The 24,573-nt window shown below is 36.9% G+C and overlaps 7 protein-coding genes across 10 annotated transcripts; 3 read left to right on the top strand and 4 right to left on the bottom strand.

Annotated features, from left to right (window-relative positions):
* Positions 1–529: 529 nt before the first annotated feature.
* Positions 530–3,482, bottom strand: LOC111490819 (serine racemase). 4 transcript variants are annotated; one of them, XM_023139433.1, is made up of 7 exons: positions 3,345–3,482; positions 2,662–2,890; positions 2,389–2,475; positions 2,082–2,312; positions 1,625–1,698; positions 1,328–1,514; positions 530–1,018 (listed from the first exon to the last, which is right to left on the bottom strand). In XM_023139433.1, exons 2-7 carry the CDS (start codon positions 2,835–2,837, stop codon positions 772–774), a joined length of 1,002 nt encoding a protein of 333 aa, XP_022995201.1. In that variant the 5' UTR covers positions 2,838–2,890; positions 3,345–3,482; the 3' UTR covers positions 530–771. The 4 variants fall into 4 exon arrangements, with proteins under 4 accessions (XP_022995201.1, XP_022995203.1, XP_022995205.1 ...); XM_023139435.1 differs by having other exon boundaries at positions 2,662–2,895; positions 3,343–3,480; XM_023139437.1 differs by lacking the exon at positions 3,345–3,482 and adding an exon at positions 3,076–3,308.
* A 339-nt stretch (positions 3,483–3,821) lies between these two features.
* LOC111490818 (oxalate--CoA ligase-like) lies at positions 3,822–6,257 on the bottom strand. Its single transcript, XM_023139432.1, has 4 exons — positions 5,780–6,257; positions 4,550–5,594; positions 4,327–4,430; positions 3,822–4,232 (listed from the first exon to the last, which is right to left on the bottom strand). Exons 1-4 carry the CDS (start codon positions 5,978–5,980, stop codon positions 4,041–4,043), a joined length of 1,542 nt encoding a protein of 513 aa, XP_022995200.1. The 5' UTR covers positions 5,981–6,257; the 3' UTR covers positions 3,822–4,040.
* A 676-nt stretch (positions 6,258–6,933) lies between these two features.
* LOC111491456 (ribosomal L1 domain-containing protein 1-like) lies at positions 6,934–8,597 on the bottom strand. Its single transcript, XM_023140376.1, has one exon. It carries the CDS (start codon positions 8,439–8,441, stop codon positions 7,314–7,316), a length of 1,128 nt encoding a protein of 375 aa, XP_022996144.1. The 5' UTR covers positions 8,442–8,597; the 3' UTR covers positions 6,934–7,313.
* A 2,107-nt stretch (positions 8,598–10,704) lies between these two features.
* LOC111491097 (probable copper-transporting ATPase HMA5) lies at positions 10,705–15,110 on the top strand. The gene is made up of 5 exons (XM_023139845.1): positions 10,705–11,073; positions 12,108–13,499; positions 13,590–13,844; positions 13,931–14,053; positions 14,138–15,110. Exons 1-5 carry the CDS (start codon positions 10,804–10,806, stop codon positions 15,035–15,037), a joined length of 2,940 nt encoding a protein of 979 aa, XP_022995613.1. The 5' UTR covers positions 10,705–10,803; the 3' UTR covers positions 15,038–15,110.
* Positions 15,111–15,226: 116 nt separating this feature from the next.
* LOC111491098 (probable phospholipid hydroperoxide glutathione peroxidase) lies at positions 15,227–17,443 on the top strand. The gene is made up of 6 exons (XM_023139846.1): positions 15,227–15,509; positions 15,906–15,982; positions 16,410–16,471; positions 16,566–16,684; positions 16,784–16,951; positions 17,137–17,443. The coding sequence occupies exons 1-6, from the start codon at positions 15,252–15,254 to the stop codon at positions 17,167–17,169; spliced, it is 717 nt and encodes a 238-aa protein (XP_022995614.1). The 5' UTR covers positions 15,227–15,251; the 3' UTR covers positions 17,170–17,443.
* A 661-nt stretch (positions 17,444–18,104) lies between these two features.
* Positions 18,105–20,362, top strand: LOC111491141 (probable glutathione peroxidase 8). Its single transcript, XM_023139908.1, has 6 exons — positions 18,105–18,261; positions 18,788–18,864; positions 19,046–19,107; positions 19,660–19,778; positions 19,852–20,019; positions 20,120–20,362. The coding sequence occupies exons 1-6, from the start codon at positions 18,208–18,210 to the stop codon at positions 20,150–20,152; spliced, it is 513 nt and encodes a 170-aa protein (XP_022995676.1). The 5' UTR covers positions 18,105–18,207; the 3' UTR covers positions 20,153–20,362.
* Positions 20,363–20,422: 60 nt separating this feature from the next.
* Positions 20,423–23,813, bottom strand: LOC111491139 (AT-hook motif nuclear-localized protein 5-like). The gene is made up of 5 exons (XM_023139907.1): positions 23,202–23,813; positions 22,927–22,994; positions 22,431–22,562; positions 21,259–21,417; positions 20,423–21,105 (listed from the first exon to the last, which is right to left on the bottom strand). The coding sequence occupies exons 1-5, from the start codon at positions 23,647–23,649 to the stop codon at positions 20,881–20,883; spliced, it is 1,032 nt and encodes a 343-aa protein (XP_022995675.1). The 5' UTR covers positions 23,650–23,813; the 3' UTR covers positions 20,423–20,880.
* Between the last annotated feature and the right edge of the window lie 760 nt (positions 23,814–24,573).

The following is a 24,573-nucleotide window of genomic DNA, read 5'->3' as shown; positions in this document are numbered from 1 at the left end:
AAAACCCTAAAAGAAAAATTGGATCAGTCTCCAATTACGTGGCGAAGGTATAAACGTCGTCGTATTGAACTTAATACGCAAAGGCAAACTGCGCGAATATTTTTTTATACAAAATAGTTCACGATAATTCTCGTTATTTTGGTTGAAATATTGCTTGGGATAACGCGTATTATTTAATTAAAAAATAAAAATCTTAAATTTATTGTCTTCCTTTAAAATTTTAAATATTTTATAACAAAATTTTCTCAACGAACTTAATTTTAAAAAATAAAAATAAAACAAATGCCAACCAATTCTTAACCAATATAAGTATTAATCATAAATTTACAAAAATGGGATGTATTATTATAAAATTTTCATAAATTATTTATAAAAGCATTATTGAACTTTTAACTGTGACTTGAAAAAAATATTAGAACATACTTTATTGGTTACATAATTAACATTTCTAAGTTCATAATTTTTTTTAGTTCAACTTGGTAACTTGAACGTCTAATATCTTAAGTTTAAGTTAATCATATAGAAATAATTAGAATACAAATATTAGCGCAGATTGATTTCTTCATGGAATTGAAGTCATTTTAAGTTCATATTGTTGCAAATCGAACTTCAAATTCCATCACAGAACCAATCTATCAAAGAAAACAACAGTGTAAACATAAAACAGCTGCAGCCTGCAGGAAGAAACTAGACAATGTACACTTCAGATCATCAAGCAAGGATTGAAATCAAGTCTCCAAGGAATGAAATCTAATGGATGAGAATCAAGTTTCATTTTTCAGATGAATTCCATAGCATCCCAAGGTCAACGTTACCTCCTGAAAGTATAATGCCAATGCGGTTGCAGTCCTTCCATGAAGGGTTTTGCTTGAAACTGTCGGAGAGAACAGCAGCAAGGCCTATTGCTCCACTAGGTTCCACAACAACTTTCAGTATTTCAAGACAAAGTCTCATTGCTTCGACTATCTCTGAGTCCTCTACAGTTATTATGTCGTCCACCAAATCTCGTACTATCGGCCTGATCAGAAAATTAGGAATCGAAGTTATCTAGTGGGAAATGAAATCAATAGAAAGGGAAGAGATCTTTTTGAGTTTTTAACCAATCAAGCAAAGTTGAATCATAAGTCTTGCAGGGCATGTTTGGAAATGATTTTGAATCGACCAAAACCAGGTAGACTCAGCTTGAGTAGAGTTGGACGCACTCACAAGAGTCAAATATGTCAATCATAGACTCAGCTTTCTTTGCTCAGAGTTAACTAAATCTAATCCAAGAGTCAAACATTTCCTAAGGTTAAAGAAAATTTTAATAACACAAAAGTTATATTACCAGGTAAGGTCACCAAGAAAAGCTCGAAGACCATCGGCTATGGTGTTGGTCTCAGCCAATATTACTATCTCACCAGCGGCTTTTGACAAGGCTGCATCATTAGCTCCCTTAGGTTCTGCTGCAAAAATCCGGATGGCAGGATTGATGGCTTTTGCAGCCACAGAAATTCCAGATATCAAACCACCACCTACATTTTCATGGTGAGGGGTTTCAGAAGGATACAAGTCCAATGGGACTATCAACTAAGAGAGTGCGAAATAAATGATAAAAGGAATAAGAATTTCCGATCAAACGAACCACTTATGGGGACGATTAAAGTGTCCAATTGTGGGACTTGTTCTAGAAGCTCCAACGAGATAGTACCTTGCCCGCTGCAAGAACAATTCAAGATGTCATAATTCATCCATTTCAGTAGAGTAAAACCAAGTTCATTTGATGAACACTAGTTTTATTTAACTTAATCAGTTTTCTGATACCACAGTTCCTCCCTCTCTACCCTTGAACACCAATGGGTTGCTGGGGAGTGGAAAGAAAAAATGCAAATGTTAAATATCACTAAAGCAAAGAGTTTAACAAGTTTTTATAAATATAACTTTCTTCGTTCATTTTTTAGAACTCAAGAGCCAAGAAAACAGTAGTACACAACCTATACAACAGAGCATGTTCAAGCAGGGCTGTAGCTTTCTCAGTTCATTCTTTTCACACTCTTTTGCGTGTAGGATAAGATATTAATCGAACAAAATGAAACAATTACCTTATTATGCGTCCATCATTATATGGATGTATAAGTAACGCCCCAGTTTCTTGCATAACCTTCGAGGCGACCATCTCTCTCGACTGTATTGTGGCTTTGCTCCGAATAACCTGACCACCATAACGTATTACATTTTCAACTTTACATTTTGGAGCATTTTCTGGTATAACTATATATGCAGGGATCCCTCGCAGTTTTGCAGCCAAAGACAAAGCTGCAGCATGGTTGCCACTAATTTCAGAGACCATTATCAGTTGAATATTCTCAAAAAGCTTCAAACAAGTATATTGTTTTGTCCAGAGCAAACCTGCTGTGTGTCACAACCCCTTTAGCAGCTTGTTCATCATCAAGTGAATATATAGCATTGCAGGCACCTCTGAATTTAAAGGCTCCACTAAACAGCCATTTGAGATAGCAGCACATGTTAGATTTCCATTGGAAACCATGGATTTTCATTTCTAAGAACTAAGTTCTTCCAAACTTATTTGAATGTTTGTGATATTTATTTCAAACAAATAAATAACAAAGACTACCACCATTTGAATCAGAACACTTATAATCTTTTGGTTAAGCTACTCACCCCTTCTGGAAACATTCACATTTGAAGAAAAGCTGTTTTCCTGAAGCAGCGTTAATACTCTCAGAGGACAAAACTGGGGTTTGATGGGCGAAACGTTGGATTCTAATCCTGGCCTCCTGTATGGAGGAAAGATCAGCAGCATACTCTTTCTTCTCGTTTGGACTCTCCACGTTCATTTTACCAGCAAGAATCAGCACAGGGGAAAGAAATTCTGCAACAAGCTCCAATCCTGAGCAAAATCAAGACAATTCTCAGTTAATAACTTTTCATTCGATGAATGTTTGAACCAGATTGTGCACACCTTAACTATTCTCACCGAAGAACTGATCCTTATCAACCTTTGAACTACGGATTGACTTCAATAAATTACAAACTCATAAAACAAACAAGAGTTTACATAAAACTGAAGTGAATCTCATTAATCAACACAGTTCCAACGCACAGCTACACAAAACTAAGCGGTAATCTTCAACCGAACAAACCAAATTGAAGAATGGTGAATTTGAATATCCAAATTTGGAATCCATTTCTTCTTACAAAAAAACAAACAGAAATCAATTATGAAACGCATCCCATTTCAGTTCAATCTGGAAATAAGTCCATACGAAATTACCAGGCACTGTTTACATCAAAATTCTGTAAAATTAAGAAAACATAAATCCAGAAGAGTTAGACGAACTTACTATACTTTTTGGCACTGACAAAGAATTGCGTTTCTTACGATAGAAACCAAACAGTTTATCTGCGGCGTTGAAAATGTGGTTGCTTTTTCTCGCTAACTCCGTCCCGCCTCCCTTCCCCTGTTCTCAAACGCTGCCGTTTCGAGAGATACGCTTGTTGAATAGTATATGCCTTTTAATTAAGTACTTTACAACCGTAATTAATTGTCCACGCTGGATTTTTAAGTCATTGGTTTTTTAAAATTAAGATTGTTTACTTGACGATTAAAAAAATTACAAGTTATTATTGTTTTTCAAATTTGAATAAAATTCGAAACAGTAAAAAACAAAAAAAAAATGTTAAAAAAATAAATATAAAATTAAAAACTAAATATTTTTACATATATGATTGTTTATTTTATTTTTCACTTTTTAAAATTTAACTAAAATTCAAATAGATAATCCGAATTATCTCTCTTCATATATCCATAGTTTTCCAAATATTTAAAAGAAAAACTATCTTATTTTCATTTTGGTTGAAATATAAAAACAACATTATTACAATTTTCCAATTCCCCAATTCCCCACGATGGGAACACGTCATCATCATCGGGACTCAGTCCACTGGTTCACGCGATTCCCAAACCTCGCCGAACTTCCAAACACACCATTAATTGCATAAAAACTATTCCAAATCCTTGAAAAACCATACAGTTCGGATCAAGCTTTGGCGCTAACAAAATGCTCTGCCACGAATCGGCGTTGGATCTTTCCGGAAGCAGTTTTCGGTAAGAAATCCGTGATGAACACCTTCTTCGGAATCTTGAAGGACGCAAGGTTTTTCTTGCAAAATCGCAGCACCTCCGCTTCGTCGATCGAGCTTCCCTCCCTCGGAATTATGGCGCAATTGATCTGCAGAAGCATCGGTTAGAATTTAACCAAGTAAATCACCTTGTGGATGGATAGGAATCGATTGATTTAAGGATCAATGGTACGTTTTTCTTACCTCTTCGCCGTATTTTTCGTCGGTGACTCCGAAGGCGACGGCCTGAGCAATGTCGGCGTGAGAAAGAAGCACGGCGTCTATTTCGATTGGAGAGATCTTCTCACCTGAATCAAGACGGTTAAAATCAGATCAGGTTTGTAGTTTTATTGACGCAATTTTAATGGTTAGTGGCGATTTTTTTACTGTTCGGAGTTCGAAACTGATTCTCAATTGAGTTTTGTACCTCCACGGTTAATGAGCTCCTTGATCCGGCCGACGAGATGCAAGTATCCGTCGGAGTCGAAGAACCCGATATCGCCGGTGTGGAACCATCCGAATGAGAAGGTGGCCTTGTTAGCGTCTGGATTGTTTTTGTATCCCTTCGTCACATTTGGTCCTCTAATGCACACTTCTCCTTTAACACCTTCCGGTTGTATCACGCCGTTCTCGTCCAGAATCGCCATTTCTTGACCGATCGGCTTCCCTACCGATCCGGCTTTGTGCACGCCGTCCTCCGGTAACGGATTGGACGCCATTAGATGCGACGCTTCGGTCATCGCGTAAGACTCGAGAACCGGAGCTCCGAATGATTTTTCCAATCGTTCCAAAATCGATGGTGCAAGCGACGCGCTACAGCTCCGAATAAACCGGAGCTTTGGATACGACGGTTCAGGCTTACTGAAATGGCGGTCGAGTATGATTTGGTGAATCGTAGGGACCGCAGTGTACCACGTCGCGTTATAGGCGACCATATCGGACCAAAACGTTGAAGCAGAGAAGCGTCCGGCAGCTGGAAGAGTCACAGCAGCTCCGGAGATCAGTGATGATAGCAATCCCGCCATTAGTCCGTGAACGTGAAACAACGGAAGAACGAGTACGGTCGAGTCGGACTCAGAGAGTTTGTACACCGATTTGATGTTCTGAACAGAAGCGGCGAGGTTTTGTTGAGTTAGCGGTACGCCCTTCGGCCGGCTGGTGGTGCCGGAGGTGTGAAGGAATAGTGCAGCGTCGGACGGATCGTTAACGATTTCCGCCATATTCACCTTCGATTCGCTTGGGGCCGGAAAGAAATCGAGAAATGCATCGCCGCTCGCCAGATTCACATTTACTTGAGGAATATTGAGCTTCGATGCGGCGGTTTGTGCCGATGGAATTCCTTCCTTCGATGTAAGGAGTAGTTTCGATTCCGAGTCCGATAAGTAAAACTCGAACTCCTCAGCCGTGTAAGCCGAATTCAATGGTGCAGCGGTGGCTCGGCAGCGGATTATGGCCAAAAACGTGATCACAAACTGCAAAGAAATTCACCTAATCATCAGTTTCGTACATGGGAAGGTGAATCAATGAGAATAGTTCTTGCTGCCAGTAACGTTTGATTCCTCAGGAATGAGAAGGGGTCAAAATCAAATCAGAAAAGAAAGGAGATGCAGAGAATCAGAGAAAGTAACAGAAAAAATGGAGTACATCGCAGACGAACCTCAACAGTATTGGGGAAGGTGAGCGCCACCACATCCCCGGCATTAACACCGGCATCCACCAAGCGAGAGGCGGCATGTTCGATGAGCTCCTGCAACCGCTCATGAGTCAGGTCTAACTTTCCGGCGACTGAGAGAGCCCGGCGGTGAGGAAATTCAGAAGCTGCTTTCTTCAACAAGCCAGTCAAGGTACTGTTCTCCATCTCTCTTTCCTTTTCTGTTCCTCTCTGATATTTCAGAATCAAAACGCTTCAAAATTGAGGAACAGGGAAATTGGGATTTTGAAGATGAAAAAAGACAAACACGATAAGAAAGAAAATTGGAAGTTTGTCCAGAAATCAGTACACGAAATGAGGGGTGGGTGTTTTCGATGATCGAGAAAGAAAATGAAAGATTAATATAGGATTTTGGGGGTGGAAAGGTTGGACTCGTGGAGGTTCAAACTGCACACAACCTTTGTGCCACGTATAAGTGGCCAAAACTGAAATTGGCTTCTCAAAATTTCCTTGAAAATTCCTTTTCCAAAACTATTTTTTTAATTTTCTTGTCACTTTTGGAGAAAGAATCCTACTTTCCTAATATATTTTTATTCGTATTTTAGAATTATTTTAAAATCAAGCCTGATATTAAAAAGGATAAAACTTTAAAAATACATTATTTCTCTTTCTGTGTCATAAACCTAATTTCTTTTCACGGTTAAACTAAGTATAATCTCAAAATTATTACTAAATTTTTAATAAGATCTATAATATTCTTATCCCTAATAGTTTTAGAATTTTGAATTTTTTTAAGTGCCGTAAGCTTGAGAAATATTTGTCTCTGTTTTTTAGTTAAATATTAAGAAGAGAAAGAGATTGACGTGGCTTAGTCAGCATCTAAACTAATAAAAAAATATATAGTTTTTATTCAACAAAAGTGGTCGATATTGATTTTCTAGTTAATAAATTATGATAAAAATTTAGTTTTTCCATTTTTATTGTCTACATTTTGTCTCTCTTTACCTCAGTTTATATTTTAACTTTTTTAAAACAAAAAAAAACTATAGTTTCTAAGTCTTTCCTCTTTATCTTTTACAAATATATTTGCGAGGAATCAATCTTCTGTTGCATAAAAGAACAATAACGTAAAAAGGGTGAGAAAGGGAAAATCGAATTTCAAAAACTGTGGGCGAAAAGGTGCATTGAATTCGTAAAGAAATTGGATGGCCATCCAGAATTGAATAAAGCCATATAATTATTATGGCTTCTCGGCCTCCTACTTTGTCGTTCAGTCACGTACAATAATTGAATTAAGCTCTAGAAACAACTAAAGGTTCCTTTATTGAGTCCTCAAATGATTTTATCACCAGGTAAACAGCACGCATCAAGCTTTATAGAATTTCTTTTAACAACTAACACCCATTACACATATAAATCAATCACTTCATTTTCCGAACCTAATGAAAAAAAAAATGGAAAATGATTAGAGATACTCAAAATTTGCATACTTGTATCAGGAACAAATCCCATGAAGAAGAAGAAGAAGAGACAGATCAAATCATTTCAGCGCTTTGAACTTCTTTGTCTTTTTCACCTTCTTCCCACTGGATTCTTCATCTCCATTCTTCTTCGATGTTTTCTCGACATTCATCTCACTTTGAAGCTCTTCCTTCGCTTTCTTTACTCTACTCCGTTTCTTACCCTTTTCGATATTCTCACTAACCTCATCAACATCACTGTCCTGTTCATCTTGTTCTTCAGATAGCTTTAAGCCATTACTGTCCATATAACGAACTTCTTGTATCCTCCCCTTCTTCTTGCCCAACTTCTTCTCCTTTTTGTTGGAGACCTTTATAGGAGTAGGACCCTTACCTGCATCTGCTACTTCTTTGTTTGTTTCCTCTTCTTTACCCCTCACGGCCGACTCAATCTTCATTTTCAACTCCGGCACTGTTTGGTAAAGTGGCAATGCAATAGATTCCAGGACCTTCAAATGAAATGATTGCACATTGCTCCATTTCTTAGGCACAATCTCTGCAATCCCATCAATCGCCGCAATCACATTATTCACGATCTCTTCAACTTCCATTGACGTCTTCGCCACTTTCACCACACTACAAGTCCCTCTCCTCAAATACAACAAAGCCGACGAACAGCTCTTCTCGATCTGTTCTTTCCAATTCTTATGCCTCAAATTCAACGGCACTGGAATTTTTTTCTTCTTGAAAAAGTGCTTCCCCAACAGACTCGGCAGCATTGGAATAACCCGATCATCGGCGAAAAACATATCGTACGATTCACAGAGCTTCCGTTTAGCTTCAAAGGGGCGGTAATCGGATTTAAGCTTCGACAGCTTGATGACCTTCGAAATCGGGATGTTTTCCGACTGGGTTTTCTTCCTGGCGTCATCTTTGGTAAGATTGGACTTGGTTCTATCGTCGATTATGAGGCAGAGTTCAGACGATTCAGAACGAAGAGGATGGGGAAGAGGGATTTTGTAAGGGTTTGTACGACCTTTTGGAGGGATTTTCTTGAGAGTAACGACGAGGTATAAAAAATCCTCCTGGTCCAGAAGTTGGGGCTTCTCTCGTTTGGAACTTCGCCATTGTAGGAGGGATTCGACGGCTTTCTCCGCCGTTTCCCGACGAACTCTGGAAGAGAGAGTATCAGAATCCGGCGAAGCCATGAGAAGAAGTTGATGTTGGAGGGGTTTTAGGGTCAACGGAAATTTAGGGTTTTATTGAAAGAAAATTAGGGCTCTATATAATTTTATTGGGCTTTTGGTCCATGGGCTTTATTTTGGGCTAATTAGGGAAAGTATTTCCAATATTAACCCATTCTTTTTTGGGCTTTACAGCTAACCATAAATATTTATTTATAAAACTGTCCAAAATATTTACAATAATATATTAAATGCTGATGGAAGCAGGAAAAAAGTGAGCAAATTACAGGTGTCCCTTGGTATAACATTCTTTTAACACACAAACAAGGCACCTCTAAAGCTATAATTTTAACCTTGTCTTAGGGCCTACGGACCAAGTACAGTCTCAAGTATATAATTTTTATGTGGCGTAGACCTCTCAAAAGGTAACGGAGGCGTCAAATGGAGATTGGTCCTCGAGTGCAAAGATAGAAGGGAGCTTGATCGCAAGACCCATCCATCGAGTAGGGACGAAAGTCAGCCTTAGTGATCTGATGGTGTCAAGTGAAAGGGTTGTCGCTTAACGGATAAAAGTTACTTTACGGTTAACAAGTTTGATCTTCACCGGGATATTTTTACAATTTATTTTACTAAAAATGGTTTAAAATAATTATTTTTAAAAAAAAATTACCATCTCTTGCATATAAAATTACGTGCATTTTGCCTCGATTCCTACCAAAATAAAATAGGCCGTGAGAATGGGAACGAAAAAGACCGGTTCCTGCCCCTAGACATCTCTTGTCATGTATTGATTAAGAATTTTTTTTATAAGAAAAATCATATATTAAAATGATGATATAAATTGGAAGGTGGTAAGTTGCTTAATAAAAAGTTTTTTTTAAAAAAAAAAAAAAATTAATATGTATTGCTTACCGTTAGGTTATGGAGCAGGATGCTTATTTATACCTTAGTCAAACTATATATATTAAATGACATATAAAATAAATTATCATAAATAATAAATAACCATGTATAGTAAAAAACTATATCCAGCAACATATGGTAGATAATTATATCTAGTAAAGATAGTAAGCTAAACTATATATATATATCGAGTCGATATTTGAAAATGTACTTTATGTATTCGATGTATTCTCTTATATATTTGTAGTTATTAATACAAAACTTTTAGCCAATATTTTAGTTGCATTTCTCTATCCTCCTGTCCTTTGTGTTTATCTATGTGTTGTTGTGAGATCCTAACACTAAGAAACCTACTTTCTATCAAAATTTTACCTATTATAATTGTCCAACCATTTCATACTCAAAAAATGATTATTTATTTATTTTTTAAATATCAATTTGAAAGTTCCACTCGAGGGGAAAAATTAAAATAATGTCATATTTCTAAAATGATAAAATTAGTCATAAAAAAAATTAAAAAAATGGAGAAAAATGAGAACAAATTTTTTTTATAATAATAATAATAATAATTCTCATTCAAATACTATACTTTAAAAAGAAAAAATATTCAGAAGATTAAGAGAGATCGAACACTCATTGAATATACCAAATCATAATAAATATAAAATATTATTTAATTTATTGAAACACAATAAAATAATATTACATTTTATACGATGGCCATGATTTAAAATGGTGCATAGAACGTGGCCACCATCTCCACCACACCCTCACACCAATAATCTTAAAGCCCAAAACTTTATTAAAATTATTAAATGAGAAGTCACAAACTAAGGACTAAAAATACCCACTTATAATGCAATTTGGATTATCCAATTAAAGCGGATTAAACCTTTGGTGGAGCACTTTGCAAAAAGCATATTATATAATTAATCATTATTTCATAATACCTAATTTCGATTGAATTAAATATTTTTTTTAATCAACGAGCATTTAGCGACTAATTAACCACTATAGCTTAACCCTAGTTAAAAATGAACCATGTGACAGTGTTAGGTTAAAATAGATAAATATATTAATTGAGTATAGGTCTCTACAAAAATGTGAAAAGGGAATTTGTTTGGATTATTTTTATTTATTTTATTTTTAACTTATTTACGCCAAAAAGAAAAATCACTTTCTTGGAAAGATAGAAGGTGGATTTGTATTAAAGATTCCACTCATGCATTTATTTATTTATTTCTTATTTATTTCATTATCCCTTTAATTATCCAATTTAGCCTTTTATATTCTTATTCTCCATTTAGAAAAATAAATAAATAAAGTTTATTCCGAATATATATATAAACGACAAATTGTTAACTAAAAAGGTTGCATCGTTATGGCGTTCACTTAACTCTGTGTTGCAAATAAAAAGCTCTGCAACTCCAAGAGAAAGTGCTTCAATTATTTCAATCGAATTGCCGCCGCAGTTTCGATCAAAATGCTGAAGTTGCCGCGGCGGAAACGCTCGCCGGCGGCAACGAATCAGGAGAACGCGAATAATGTAGCGACAATTGACAATGACGAGACGGCGGCGAGGACGAGAGAGGTAGCGGAAGCGAAGGTGGTGCTTTGTGTTTCCGGCATGACTTGCTCTGCTTGCGCTGTTTCAGTAGAGAATTCCATCAAACATCTTCCAGGCATTCTCGATGTCGCTATCGATTTCTTGAACGATAGGGCTCAAATCCGCTATCTCCCCAATCTCATCGACGTAAGCCGATCTCTCTTTTGCAGTTTTTGATATTTGATTCTTAATCCATTAGAATACCTTTTTTCTAGGGTTTATCAACTTCACTTTGAGATTACTGCATAGTTTTATGAATCTGATTTCTCTAATTGATTTGAGGTTGAAATTTGAGAGAAAAAAATTGAAAAATATAGTTATTGGATGAGTGCAAGTTTAAATACTATCTGCTCAGGGATATCTTTATAAATTTAATTTAAATTTATTGTTAGGTATAATTTAATATAAAAAAATATTTTAAAAAATATGTAAAAAAAATAATTATTCCTTTAAAATATATATCTCTATAAAATATTCTTTAATTTTACTATTTGTTTATGATGCCACTCTTCTTTTAAACGACTAATATTAATCTTTTGACTTTTTACAAACATCTTAAAAAATTCTCTTTGTACCATAATTTCATTAAAATATTTGAATAAAGACGATTTAATGTGACATAAAACAACATAGAATAATTAAGAAGCTTGCATTAATTTTTTTTTTTATAGATAGCTTTAAAATTTTACTAAAAAGGTGACATATTTTTTAATAATTTAACATTTTTTTTCCTTATAGATAGTTTTAGAATAACGTGAGTCATTTTGATCTGGAATTTTTAGTTAGAATTAAGAAATTGTAAATTATATATATAAATTAGGTATATTATGTTATTTTTCCACGTGTGCTTAGGTTTTGACATAAATTTTATTTGATAGAGAGTAATAGCTTTCAAATCCTCAAAATTATAAAATTTAATTAAAACTACTCTACTTTTTTTTTTTTTTTTTATAGCTTTTAAAAGACAAAATACGTGCTAAACTCATTTTAATATGTAAATAATGTTCTAACAAAATTGATTTTCAATAAGTATCTTGAAAAAAAATTAATAATTTAAAGTATGTATAGTATAGTTTATTTAGTAATTTTAGATGAGGTATGTGTTTTTTTTATTAAAAAAAAAAATTAATAAATTAAAAATGTTTAGAAAATTGGAAATTTGTTGTATGTATTTGTAACAGGAAGATTCAATAGTTAAAGCAATTGAAAATGCTGGATTTCAAGCTACGATATCGAAGGACAGCGCCGATCATCGATCGAGAGAAGTATGTCGAATCCGAGTAAATGGGATGGGCTGCAATTCTTGCTCTTCCATGGTAGAATCAGTTTTGGAAGAAATGTACGGCGTCCAAAAGACTCACATTGCTCTCTTCAAAGGGGAAGCAGAAGTTCACTATGATCCAAAGGTCGTTAACTCCACTCAGTTCATTGTAGCCATACAAGACATTGGCTTTGATGCCTTACTTATAACCATTGGCGAACACGTTAGCAAGATTGAGCTCAAGATCGATGGCATGGATAACGAAAACTCATCGACAAAAGTTAAAGAATCACTCGAATCGGTCGTCGGAATCGAAGATGTCGATATTGACATGGGATTGACCAAAGTTACCATATCTTACAAGCCTGATATAACAGGACCAAGAACTTTCATTGAAGTCATTGAGTCGATCAAATCCGAGCATCTCAAGGCCACGATATATCCCGAAAAAGTGGGACGAGAAAATCGTAAGGAGAAAGAAATTAAACAGCATTATAAGTACTTCTTATGGAGCTCAGCTCTTTCTGTTCCTGTTTTCTTAACATCCATGGTGTTTATGTATATACCTGGAATCAAGCAGATTTTGGATATCAAAGTAGTCAATATGATGAATGTTGGACATCTTATCAAGTGGAATTTGTCCACTCCTGTGCAGTTCATCATAGGTTCAAGATTCTACATTGGATCATACAAAGCTTTGCGCTGTGGTTCTGCCAATATGGATGTATTGATCACTTTGGGAACAAATGCAGCTTATTTCTATTCTGTTTATATAGTTCTAAGATCAGCTACTTCCCCTGCTTTTGATGGGACAGATTTCTTTGAGACTAGCTCAATGCTGATCACTTTCATTCTACTTGGTAAGTATTTGGAGATTCTAGCTAAAGGAAAGACCTCTGAGGCCATTGCTAAGCTTAAGCACTTGGCGCCCGAGACCGCGACGCTCTTGACTCTAGATGGCCATGGAAATGTGATCAGTGAAGTAGAAATCAGCAGTGAGCTGATTCAGAAGAATGATGTTATTAAGATTACGCCTGGTGCGAAAGTAGCTTCCGATGGCATTGTCGTCTGGGGCGAAAGTCATGTCAATGAGAGTATGATTACCGGAGAAGCGAAACCGGTAGCGAAAAGGACAGGCGACAAGGTGATAGGAGGAACTATGAATGAGAATGGAGTGTTGCATATTAAGGCAACGCATGTCGGATCAGAGAGTTCTCTAGCGCAAATCGTTCGACTCGTCGAATCGTCTCAGTTGGCGAAAGCTCCTATTCAGAAACTTGCAGACTATATCTCCAAGTATTTTGTGCCTCTGGTTGGTGCTATCATTCCTATTTGTCTACTGTTTTTTGTTTTGTGCTTGATTTTTGTTATCTCTAACAGTGTTTTCTGTACACTTTTGCAGGTAATTTTGCTTTCTTTTCTCACTTGGATTGCCTGGTTTTTAGCTGGAAAGTTGCATTTGTATCCTAAGTCCTGGTTGCCTTCTTCAATGGACAGTTTTGAACTAGCTCTCCAATTTGGGATTTCTGTTATGGTCATAGCTTGCCCTTGTGCTCTTGGCCTTGCCACCCCGACGGCTGTGATGGTCGGGACCGGTGTCGGTGCATCTCAAGGTGTACTAATCAAAGGTGGCCAAGCTTTAGAATTTGCACATAAGGTACATACTTATACACATCGACATCAAGAACACACCCTTTCTTCAAATCTTCCCTATAATTCTTTTGGTCTAATGATACCTTGCAGGTCAGCTGCATTGCGTTTGATAAGACAGGAACGCTAACAATAGGAAAGCCAGTGGTTGTAAATGTCAAACTAATGGACACTATAGTACTTGAAGAACTGCTTGAACTCACTGCTGCTACTGAGGTTTGGTTTTGCAATCGAAAAAAGCTTCAAAATTTCAAAACTCTCGTAACTCAAATGGTCTTTTTCTTGATGTTTGTTGATCAGGTGAACAGTGAGCATCCAATAGCCAAGGCCATTGTTGAATATGCTAAGCAATTCAAGGAAGAACATAACCCCATTTGGCCAGAAGCTCAAGAGTTCATATCCATTCCTGGACATGGAGTGGAAGCCATTGTAAGGAACAAGAAAGTTGTGGTTGGAAACGAGAGCTTGATGATGAACAATGGCATAGAAATTCTTGGGGAAACGGAGAGCTTCCTTGTCGATGCCGAAGGTATGGCGAAAACCACGGTTTTGGTGGCCGTAGATAGAACGGTGTCGGGAGTTATCGTGGTGTCGGATCCATTGAAACCAGGAGCCAAAGAAGTGATCTCCATTCTCAAATCTATGGAAGTCAAGAGCATAATGGTAACAGGTGACAATTGGGGGACTGCAAATTCCATTGCCAAAGAAGTTGGAATAGAAACGGTCATTGCAGAGGCCAAGCCTCAGCAGAAAGCAGAGGAAGTGAAGAATCTTCAGACGGCGGGGCACACAGTGGCAATGGTGGGAGACGGGATCAATGACTCGCCCGCCCTTGTAGCAGCCGATGTCGGGATGGCGATCGGAGCTGGCACGGACATTGCCATTGAGGCAGCAGACATTGTTCTAATGAAAAATGACTTGCAAGATGTTATAACTGCCATTCATCTTTCAAGGAGAACCTTTGCTAGAATTCGCCTCAATTACATTTGGGCTCTTGGTTATAATCTTCTTGCCATTCCGATCGCCGCAGGCGTCTTGTTCCCTTCGACACGGTTTCGGCTACCACCGTGGATCGCCGGAGCTGCCATGGCTGCTTCTTCTGTTAGTGTGGTATGCAGTTCTTTGATGTTGAAGAAGTACAAGAGACCAAAAAAGCTTGATGAAATTGATATTCAAATGAAAGGAATAATAGTTCAATGATGTGTATATTATATTATAAAACGAAAATATTATCAAGATATTTATGAAATAAGAGTTTGAAATTCTCATTGAATTACAATTATTTCAAACAGCCACGTGGTAAGACTATATTGTCACACGTGTCAAACGCGTCTCCTCGAAATTTGAACAGGCTTGTGGGCCCAGCTACCGCTATATATAATCAGGCCCATTTGTTCATCTACTTCCATCCTTCATGTTCGCTGTTTCAATACGCTATCTTCTCAGAAGAAATTTCTCCAGCGTTCGATCTGTATCTTCATCTTTGGTTTTCGATAACCGAATCTTGCCCGATTCGAAGCAAACCCTATTGCATAGTACGCAGTGTTCTTCCGTAACTCGTTTCGTTTCACCGATTAAGTCAGGTTCTTCGCGTCTCGGCTTGTTTTCGATTCGGTTGGATCATACTATGGCTACCCCGTCCCAGACTTCAGTCCATGACTTCACCGTTAAGGTTGGATTTCTTGTGCCTTTTTCATGTTTGCATGAGTTTGTTTTGTTTATAGATCGGGTCTGATTTTGAGTCATGAAAATTTGGAATTTAGGGGAAATGGTTTTATTCTTTCTTGATTTTTCTAGAGAGTACTTATAATCAAACTTTCGAATAATTTCATCTCCTTTTTAGAGAATTGTGCGCGTACGGTATCATTTAGTATGCAGCTTGTTGTGAGAAAGTGTTCTTTCCGTTTATGATTTTCCATTGGATCTATAATTAAGTTGGGGGACTCCGTTTCTTTTTTATTTGCTTCCTGGGCATGTTATTAATTTGTTGGCTTGTTTTAAAACTCGTATGAACTGCTTGTGAATGGCGCCATATTTCACTTTTAACGGTATCTACCTCTGTTTACAGGATGCTAGAGGAAATGATGTTGACCTCAGCATTTACAAAGGAAAGGTCCTCTTGATTGTCAATGTTGCCTCACAATGGTAATGTACACAGTTATTGCTAACTCCTCTGCCGCAAAAACATTAGAGATCTTACAATTTTGTTTTGAAAGTTTTTGAGCTGGTCTTCCCTCTTTGATAATGAAATTTTGTTCAAGTGTTTGAGTTGATGATATTGTGTCATGTCGGTTTCCTGCTATTGTTGATAACTTAAGCTGTCTGTGTAGTCCAAATGGTAGAATTATGACTTCGAGTGCATTTATAATCATGATAATGAACAGTCCGCTCTGTTTTCGAAGAGAAAAATCTCTCTAACCATGATTTATAGAATTATGTCCATATTAGATTCCTATGATTGAACTATTATTTATAGTTTAGGAAATCATAATTATCCATTATTAAATTTATGGGTAGCTATTTTGCTATCGTTTTGCTTTCTTTTTAATAGTCAGTTTTTGATAAACTGCAGTGGCTTGACTAATTCGAATTACACTGAACTGAGTCAACTATATGAAAAATATAAGGGCCAAGGTTTGTTCTAAACATCCTTCTATTCTTCTTCTCTTCAGCTTCAATTCATCCATCAAGTTCATATTTATGATTAACACTGGTTTTCTATTTACAGGACTTGAGATTCTTGCATTTCCCTGCAACCAATTTGGAAGCCAGGAGCCAGGAACCAACGAAGAGATTGTGCAGTTTGCTTGCACTCGTTTTAAGGCTGAGTACCCTATTTTTGACAAGGTTAGATTTATGCTGAAGGCTTGCTTATTTATTATACACTTTTGAGACTATAGAACTGCGAAGCTAAGCATTTCCAAGCTCAATTTCTTGTTCGTGTAGGTGGATGTGAATGGAAACGACGCCGCTCCTCTGTACAAGTTCTTGAAGTCGAGCAAAGGTGGGCTCTTCGGAGATGCCGTTAAGTGGAACTTCTCCAAGTTCTTGGTGGACAAAGATGGGCACGTAGTTGATCGTTATGCCCCAACAACTTCCCCCCTCAGCATTGAGGTAAATCCAATAGTTCTTCGTAAATCGAACTTTATACACACACACACATATCTTTTAATCGAAAATCTAAACTTGAGCATAGCTTACCTAGTTAAAAGGGTTAGAAGGGGGAGGTCGTCTCTAGCCCGAATAATTTCAATTAGTTATGTCAAAATTTGAACTGGGGGATGGCTGTGTTTTTGCAGAAGGATGTGAAGAAGCTGTTGGGAGTTGCTTAGAAAACATCTGAAGGCTGCCTTTCTTTGTGTTTTGATTAGAAACTTGAATAAAGCTGCTGTGTATTTGCTCTGATTTGTATGTGCTTTCTGAATCTTCCATGTACTTAGGAGACTGTAAGTTGAAAATTATGTAATAAGTTTCTTAAGCTTTAATGTAACTGTTGACACTTTGTCTGGGGACATTGATCCCAACCAAATGTAGCTGTTCTTATGTTGGGTTTTGCTTGCTCAAATGTAATTTCTTGGAAAAAGAAAATTGATTACATTAATATCACGACAGGATTTATCTAAAACTGCTTTATCCTGAATATTTTATTTATTTATATTGTTGTTTACAGGAAAGCTCTCTTGGAAGGCTAAAATTTAAAAATATCTTCTGTTCTAAAATGAATTTTTATTTTATTTATAAACATATTTTATTCTAACACATCCTTTCTTCTAATTTGTATTTGATTACATTTAATTAGATGCTTTCTTGTTCTAATTTGTATTTATTACATTTAATTATAGGAAGATCAAAATTTGTTTGCATACATAATTGAGGCTAAAATGGTAATCTGATTTATTTATTTTTATTTCAATAATTTGGAGAGCTTTGTGAGACATGTATTTATAAAACATTTCTCTAGAAGAATTCGTGTAGGCAAGCTTCATGCTTGCCATTAGTTTATAGAAACTGCTAAATAAAATATTATGCTCCATTCTTCTAATTAATAACACTAAACTCATAATTAAAAATTGAGTGATAAGAAATTCAATTTTAAAAATTAGTACTTAAGAGATTAAATCACGAATGAGAAGCTTAAGTATCCATTTAGCCTATTTTATTTTGTTTTTTCTTTATAATTTTAAATTACCGTTGACTAGGAAAAAAACTAAATTGTTAATTAATGAAATTTCACGACGAAGCGTTTTTTTAATCTTGATTCTAATTTAAATTCCAGCTTATTGTCAGTTCACTCTTCTATAATCGCTAATTCTTTGCTTTCGATTGAAGCTCTGCTCTGTTGCTCGCTGAACTTCATCTTTGATCTTACCATGGCGACCCAACCATCGAACCACCCAGAATCCATTTACGACTTCACTCTGAAGGTTTATTCTCGTTCTTTAACTCCTTATTCATGTGTTTTCCGCCGTTTTCCCCTCACTTTGTGTGCTTATTGTTGCAATACTCGGAGAGAAGTTCACTCGTATTTCCATACGAATCGGTGGCGATTCAAATTAACGGTTGTCTAAACTTATCTGCTGCAAAAGAACAATGGTGTGTTTTGAGTTTCTATGCGAACTTATACTTACAAACGACGGGTGGGCATTAGGGACTTATTTTACCCCAATTCTGATGTTTTATTAGATTAACGAAGAATTGAGGGATCGAGGCAAAATTTGGCAAAAAGCAGGTCTCAATTTGTGGATCTTCGTTCTGTATGAATGAAAGGGGGTCTTGTTACCGCTGAATGCATCTTTTTGAATCGGATGTTTTATTGTTGTTTTAACTTGTTTCTGTTTGTAGGTATACCTAGTCCAGCTTCTTCGCTTTTGTGTTCTATTCATAGGAAAAACTTTATTGCTTTTGATATTGGCATGAATTTCAGAAACATTTTTGTGGGCTTGTTTGCAGGATGCACAGGGAAATGATGTCAACCTTAGCATATACAAGGGTAAAGTTCTACTCATTGTCAATGTTGCTTCGAAATGGTACTCTCTCTCTTTTACTTTCGATATCTGCATCTGTTTGAGCTTTGGTTTGAAACATTTATTTCGGTCTTACATTGGGTATTTCAAAGAGAGATAGTTTAACATCAATGTGGGTTGGTCCTATTATTTACCACTTTTCCCTGAGAGTGTTTTTGATTTTCTTTTTTGTCCCTCGCAACAGTGGGATGACAAATTCGAATTACGTGGAGTTGAACCAACTATACGAGAAATACAAGGAACAAGGTTTGCCAATTATCACCGTCTTCGTGAATTATCGCTTACTTAGTATGTTCTTGTTGCTTTTGTTTTTGTTTTGTTTCTTCTATTGAATAATTCTCTGTTGATTCCTATTCCCTTTCTTATTATTGTTTAGCTGAGAAGAAAGCTGTTTAGTGTTGGTATACAATCTCTCAATTATAACTCTCTTTCCATCTAGGCCCACTTTAGCGGATATTGTCATCTTTGGATTTTTCCTTTTGAGCTTTTTCTCAAGATTTTAAAAATGCGTCTACTAGGGAGAGGTTTCCACACCCTTATAAAAAGTGTTTCGTTCTCCTCCCCAACCAATGTGGGATCTCACAGCTACCAACAGGTTTCTACACCCTTATAAAGAATGCATTGTTCTAATCCCAACCGATGTGGGATCTCACAGCTATTAACTCAATACATTACTACCTTGTCTTTAGCCCTTTAGCCCTGGAATAGCTGGCCTTATGTGGAGTATTTCCATTTCTAGCGAGAATGATGGCTTCTAGTACCGTAGCTTAGTTTGCTTTTTGGTTGAGGATATTGCAGGTTTGGAAATACTGGTATTTCCATGTAATCAGTTTGGCGATGAGGAACCGGGAAATAACGAGGAGATCAAAGATTTTGTTTGCAGTCGTTTCAAATCAGAATTTCCAATTTTTGACAAGGCAAGTAGAATATTACTGGGAAAACTTTATGTTACTATATAAGTATAAATTTATCCTATTTTCTTTGTATTAGATTGAAGTAAATGGAAACAATTCTGCTCCACTCTACAAGTTCTTGAAATTGGGCAAATGGGGGATATTTGGGGACGATATTCAGTGGAATTTTGCCAAGTTTCTGATCAACAAGGATGGCCAAGTAGTTGATCGTTTTTACCCCACAACATCACCTCTCAGCATTGAGGTAAACCTGCAACTGACAACTTTCTTTACATCAGAAAGTCTTAGATTTTATCAGACAGGAGAATCGTTATAACTTTAGCCTCTTGATTCTGCTGCTGCAGCATGATGTCAAGAAGCTGTTGGGTATCTCATGAGCTCTGAATCATACCACATGCACGTCCGTATCATCAGAATGCTGCTCGATGGAGATGAACTTCGAAATCTGTAATTGTCCCCGTGGATACTCATAACAGGTCTTGCGCTTGTTACTATATTGATGATTTTTTAGTTTAAAACTTGTAGTGGATGGTTGAAATGTCTGAAATTCCTGGATTTATGATATGTATTATTGAAGATCATACATGATTGACCTGTAGTCTATAGAATTTCAGATAAACATATTGAAAGGATCAAAATACAAATAGTTGAACAAAATTCTAATTCCTATTCCATTCCAGTTTTGATTCTAACCAACACCACCATATAATTCTTTTCATCTTAAGTAGAAGCCCTTGAAAAGGAAATTGAAATGAGAAACTCTGATGTATAACTTAAAATTACATCTTAGAACACAACATAATATCCTATGGCTCCCTAAAATTTTCATTAGATGGAAAATTTCTGCTCAGACAAACATGCTTCTCCCTCCTGCTACAGCTGCCCTGAAATACTACCCGCAAAAACCAGAAACTCTGTCCAATAAAATCAACATTGACTTGAGAAACTTGAAATGAAGCCTCTTGCTACATACCATGTTAGCATCGAATCTGTTAACCGCTGCGAAAAGAAGTCTTGACACAATGAAAGGTAGTCCTCACAAGGTTTGGTTCATTTACAACAACACATATGTACAAAATGAACATGTGTCTGTTGCAATATTTCATCATCCTCGTGTCAAATCGATTCCAGTATGAGGGTTTCTCACATCGACTGAACGGGAACCAGGCCAGACACCAATTGCAGAAGGATTGTATGTTTGAGCAGATGGGGCACTCGACGGCGAAACCAAATTATCATGATGATCATTTTCGGAACCGTCATTGCTTCTCAGACCAGCGACCTGCTTATTCTTGATTTTTGCACCATAAACAAAGCTACAAGCAACTACCTGCAAGAGAATAAGTTTGATAATTAAATAACTTGAGGCTTCACCATGATAGGGATTTTGCAGATGCAAATTATTATCGAGCCAAAATTATAGCAACATGTAATCTAGTTCACTGGCAAGGCCATGTTGCCTTGATAATTCAATGGGATGTACCTGAACAGGGCCAGCCGCTGTAAGAACGGCAACTCCACCACCAATGACATGACCATCAGGACTAGAGAGGGAAACACTAATACCGCCCGTCCTATTTCGAGGACCACCATCTTCAGCCACCAAGTAAGAACCAGTCAAACACAATATGTGGAAATGACCCTGCAAAACCCAAACATGTTTCATAACAAGGAAAATAACATTGTTGCATCATCTTAAATATTGTTAGCTAAGGACACTGAGAGGAACATCACCGTTAGCCAACAACAAAATGGCAGTTACTGTTTACAATGAAATAATACAATAATCACTCCCACTCTGGCACCAAGAAGTAATCACTCCACATAACGAAACAAGCGACATAGACGACCAACTCAATGAATCCACCACTATGCCAGAACCTGCTAAAACTAAAATTGAGTTTAAATCCACCACATTGCCTTAGCTGCCTTCCACCCTAAAGAATTGGGAGAGATTTTTGGAGGCGTTCAGGTTGTCCTTAGTTCAAGTTCAGAATGGTCGGACAATGATGGGAGAAATCCTTATTCACCTTCCTTTGAGATGGAAAGATTACATTGGCGTACCAAAATTTAGGTTGTATAATGAAACATTTGGTTTTAGAGATATAGAAACGTTTACACAAATAAAGAGAAGTCTTTAGATGGGTTTTATAGATTTATGAGCCCAAAAGGTATAATCATCTATCAAAAAGTTAGTTCCCTTATTTTAAGATTGTTCACTATTCGACCACAGTCATAGTCCAACATGATCGTACTTGTGTCGAAGTTGGAAAATGGCAAACTAATTGAATCACTGAGAGCAAAATTCAGATCCTATGCTTATGGTCAAGGCAGAAATTGCAATTACTCTACATTATTCTATGGGAGTTTTTTGGTCTTACTGTAGTTGATGACAGTATTCCTATTGATGATAGAAAAGAAATTCAAAGTTGGAAACAAAATGAGACAAAAAGGCAGTCCAAAGTCATCTTTTTGTAAGAAACAACGTTTCATTAATAGGGACGAAACATCATACAAAAGAATAACTGAATAAGTAATCTCATATGCAGACCTATGAAAAAATTGCAAGATTCATATATTGTTGTATAGAGGCATCAAAGTGATGTGATTTATCGTGAAGAGAATAAGTAAAATCAAATAAAATAATTCTTAAACCTCATATGTGACGCTCACGCCAGTAGATGCAGGCTGACGCAGTGTAACAGAAGAAACGGTACCATTGCCCGACATGATGCAAACAGCCCTTGGCCTCTGCTGTGCAAACGACAATACTTTATCTACAATATCCTGGAAACAAAGATACTAATTCAAATGCTTAATTTCCTTCCTTTTTTCTTGGAATGGGGAGTGGGAGAGAATGGAAATTTAACATGCTGTGTTCCCCGCCTGTAAATATTGCAACCTAAAGAAACCAAGGTAATGAAAATAAGGTTTTCCTTTTACATGGAAGAATAACTATTTTCAGCTACTTTCATGGCTGCATATTTCAAGGAACTCAAATTAATATCTAATAAAGAAACACTTGAAGCTACGCCATTATGCATCAGATCTCATTCCATATTTACAAAAGAACTATTTTGAAAAGGGCTATAACTGAACACATAATACACTTGAAATTAGTTGTTTGAAGTATTAAAAGGTTATAGCATACTTCTCCAGCTCCAACGTGAATGACATGTGGAGCAAAAGCTAGTCCAGCTGAATTGTTCATCCACTCACCTGACAGAACACGAGTAGAAGTGAATAATCATGACCATAGCCTTCTCTGACATGTTTAAGAGACAATATAAACGTTTTGGCAAACTAAAAATGAACAGTACATGATGACTTGCATTAAACAATGGCCATGCTGGACAGGTAGAATGCTTAACTAGTTGAACAAGCATGCACATTGAAACTAAATCAGAAAAACGAAGTAAAATCTACCAAGGAGAGCTAATTGCTGTTTCCTTCCAGAGCCAGGCGGCCGCCCTCTTCGTTGTCTCGGGGTTGAGGAATTCGAGCCTGGAGTGAGCTTAGAACCAGCAGACATGGGAGACAGACCCAATGAGACCGGCCCATCCGGAGCATATTTCCTTGGCCTCCCCCTCTTTTTCTTTACAGGTTCACCAGAGTTCACTCCAGGTGAGACATTCATACTAATCCCACGAAGGTAATTGGAATGAGATGGCTCAACAGCATACGTTGGTCCAACCGAGTTGCCTCTGAGATTTGAGTGGGACAAAACACCCTGGTTAGCCATTGGCCGGAATACAGGGGAGGCATGTGATCCAGCCGATGGCAGCCCTGATCCAGAGCCACCAACCCCTCCTCCCCTATGTATGTAGTAAGAAGCAGAGCCGCCAGACAATGCCATGCCGTCCCTCCCATCCATTCATTTACTTGCAAGAATAGCCTCACAGAAGAAAGACTCGTGTGGTCTTAACAACAAAGAAAATGCTTTTCTCCAGAAGTGTTTTCAGAAAACTTCAAACCCAAATCTCTAACCATAACAGAAGAGGGAAGAATTCCAGTCGAAAAGTTCAAGCAACAGGTATTGACTGAACAAGAGCTGTTTTTACAAGACACCCTCGTTAGAAGTAGAAGAGAACATGTGAAGAAAAATGTGGAAATTTTCAAACTCCCAGAAGACTACGAAATGAATGAAAGAAAAGGGTTTAGCAGGGGTTTAACAAGAGAGGGAGAAGTGCAAGACAGACCCAGAACGAGAAATTAAACTTAAGAGAGACAGAAATAAAAAAAAATAAAAAATAAAAAAAGGAGAGAAAGAAGAAAGAAAAGGCATTAAAAGAAAACGAAGGTGAAACCGAAATGGGTTTGAGCAGAAGAGAGAGAAACAGTGGGACTAAGACGAGAAATGCAGAGAAATGAGGAGGAAGAGATGAGAAGGGAGGAAAAGGAGAGGAAGTTGAAGAAGGAGAGGAGAGTGAAAGAGCGATGAAACCCTAGATTTGATTGAAAATCTAGGGTTTTGAGAAGGAAAATGCAGGAGGGTGGTGGAAAAGAAGATAGGAAAGGGGGAAAGAAAGAAAAGACAAAGGGAGGGAGGGGGAGGGTGGAAGGGAATGGAATGGAAAATGAAAAGAAAAGGATGAGCTTTTGAATTAAAGTTGAAAGTGGGGATGTGAACAACAACAGTACAAGTGTGAGTATGAACTCAGAGCGAGAGCAAGAGTAGGAAGTAAAGCCATTGTCTTTATCACTTTTTTCTTTTTTTCTTTTCCTTTTAATTTATAATCGGTATTATTTATTATTACAAAATAGTCAAATGAAAAAAAAAAAAAAAAAAAAAAGGGGG

Source organism: Cucurbita maxima, unplaced genomic scaffold, assembly GCF_002738345.1.
Source record: "Cucurbita maxima cultivar Rimu unplaced genomic scaffold, Cmax_1.0 Cma_Scf00016, whole genome shotgun sequence".
NCBI classification, from domain to species: Eukaryota; Viridiplantae; Streptophyta; class Magnoliopsida; order Cucurbitales; family Cucurbitaceae; genus Cucurbita; species Cucurbita maxima.
The sequence above is the reverse complement of the archived record's forward strand: the minus strand, read 5'-3'. Positions and strand labels throughout refer to the sequence as shown.